Raw genomic sequence first — 843 nt, forward strand, 5'->3', positions numbered from 1 at the left:
GGCTCGACCTGCTGGGCGCCCCCTCAGTGACTGTCCTTTCACACCGACGTCCACTCAGCGCGTGCCGCGCCCTGTCTCTGCGGGGACGGCCCTTCCGCCGCCCCTGCCCGCCTCTTGGGCGTCCTGGCCAGGCCCGGGCGGCCCCGCTCGGGGCCCGTGTGCTGTGTGGGGCTGAGGTGTGTGTCCCGGACTCGGGGTGCCCAGCGACTGGGGCACCGCTGAGAATGGCCTCAGATGGCCAGTACCCACCACACAGTGAATTTTGGACACCACGGGAGCTGTCTGTCCCCCCATTGGTGGGCAGCCCGTGAGGTGTCACCGTCAACCGTCCCCCCGTCACTGCAGGGCAGTGGTCACCCTGGGCGGCTGTCGGGCTGCCCCACGGTCACTAGGGCCCGGGGTGAGGTTGGCCTGAGCCCTCCCTCGTGGGCGCTACAGCGAGACAGAGAGGCAGCCCTGCTGCCCGGCAGCGTGGGTCTCCATCCCGGGCGGGGCTCCCCACACACGCCGGAGAGGCCGGACCTTAAAGGGGGTGACGTAGGCGCCCTCGGGGGTGACGTCTCCGGTGCGGTTCAGGAGGTTCTGGCGCGGGACCCAGACTTTGTGGAACATGGCGAATCTGCGGGACAGACCTGCGGTCAGGCGGGCCGCACGCAGCTGGCCCCACAGGACGGGGCAGAGGCGCTGCCCCAGACAGTAGTGTGGGAGGCCGGGAGGAGGAAGCCCCTGAAGGGCGGAGCCCCGGCTCCAGGCGAGGATCTGCAAGGTGACGGGGGTCCAGGGGACTCTGGCCCGAGCCCAGCGGGAGCCCCGGGCAGCCCCCGCGAGCGCGGCCACCGGCCC

General features: G+C 71.8%; 1 protein-coding gene across 1 annotated transcript in view; it reads right to left on the reverse strand.

The window, feature by feature from the left end:
- ACOX3 (acyl-CoA oxidase 3, pristanoyl) overlaps nt 1–843 on the reverse strand; it is a 15,348-nt gene that overhangs the window by 9,406 nt on the left and 5,099 nt on the right. The window contains exons 4-5 of the mRNA XM_012724057.1: nt 434–619; nt 45–207 (exon numbers count right to left, since the gene is read on the reverse strand). Coding sequence (XP_012579511.1) covers nt 45–207; nt 434–619 — 349 coding nt within the window. The remainder of the gene's footprint in view (nt 1–44; nt 208–433; nt 620–843) is intronic.

This window comes from Condylura cristata, unplaced genomic scaffold (assembly GCF_000260355.1).
Source record: "Condylura cristata isolate star-nosed mole 26May11 unplaced genomic scaffold, ConCri1.0 scaffold00012, whole genome shotgun sequence".
Lineage (NCBI taxonomy): Eukaryota > Metazoa > Chordata > Mammalia > Eulipotyphla > Talpidae > Condylura > Condylura cristata.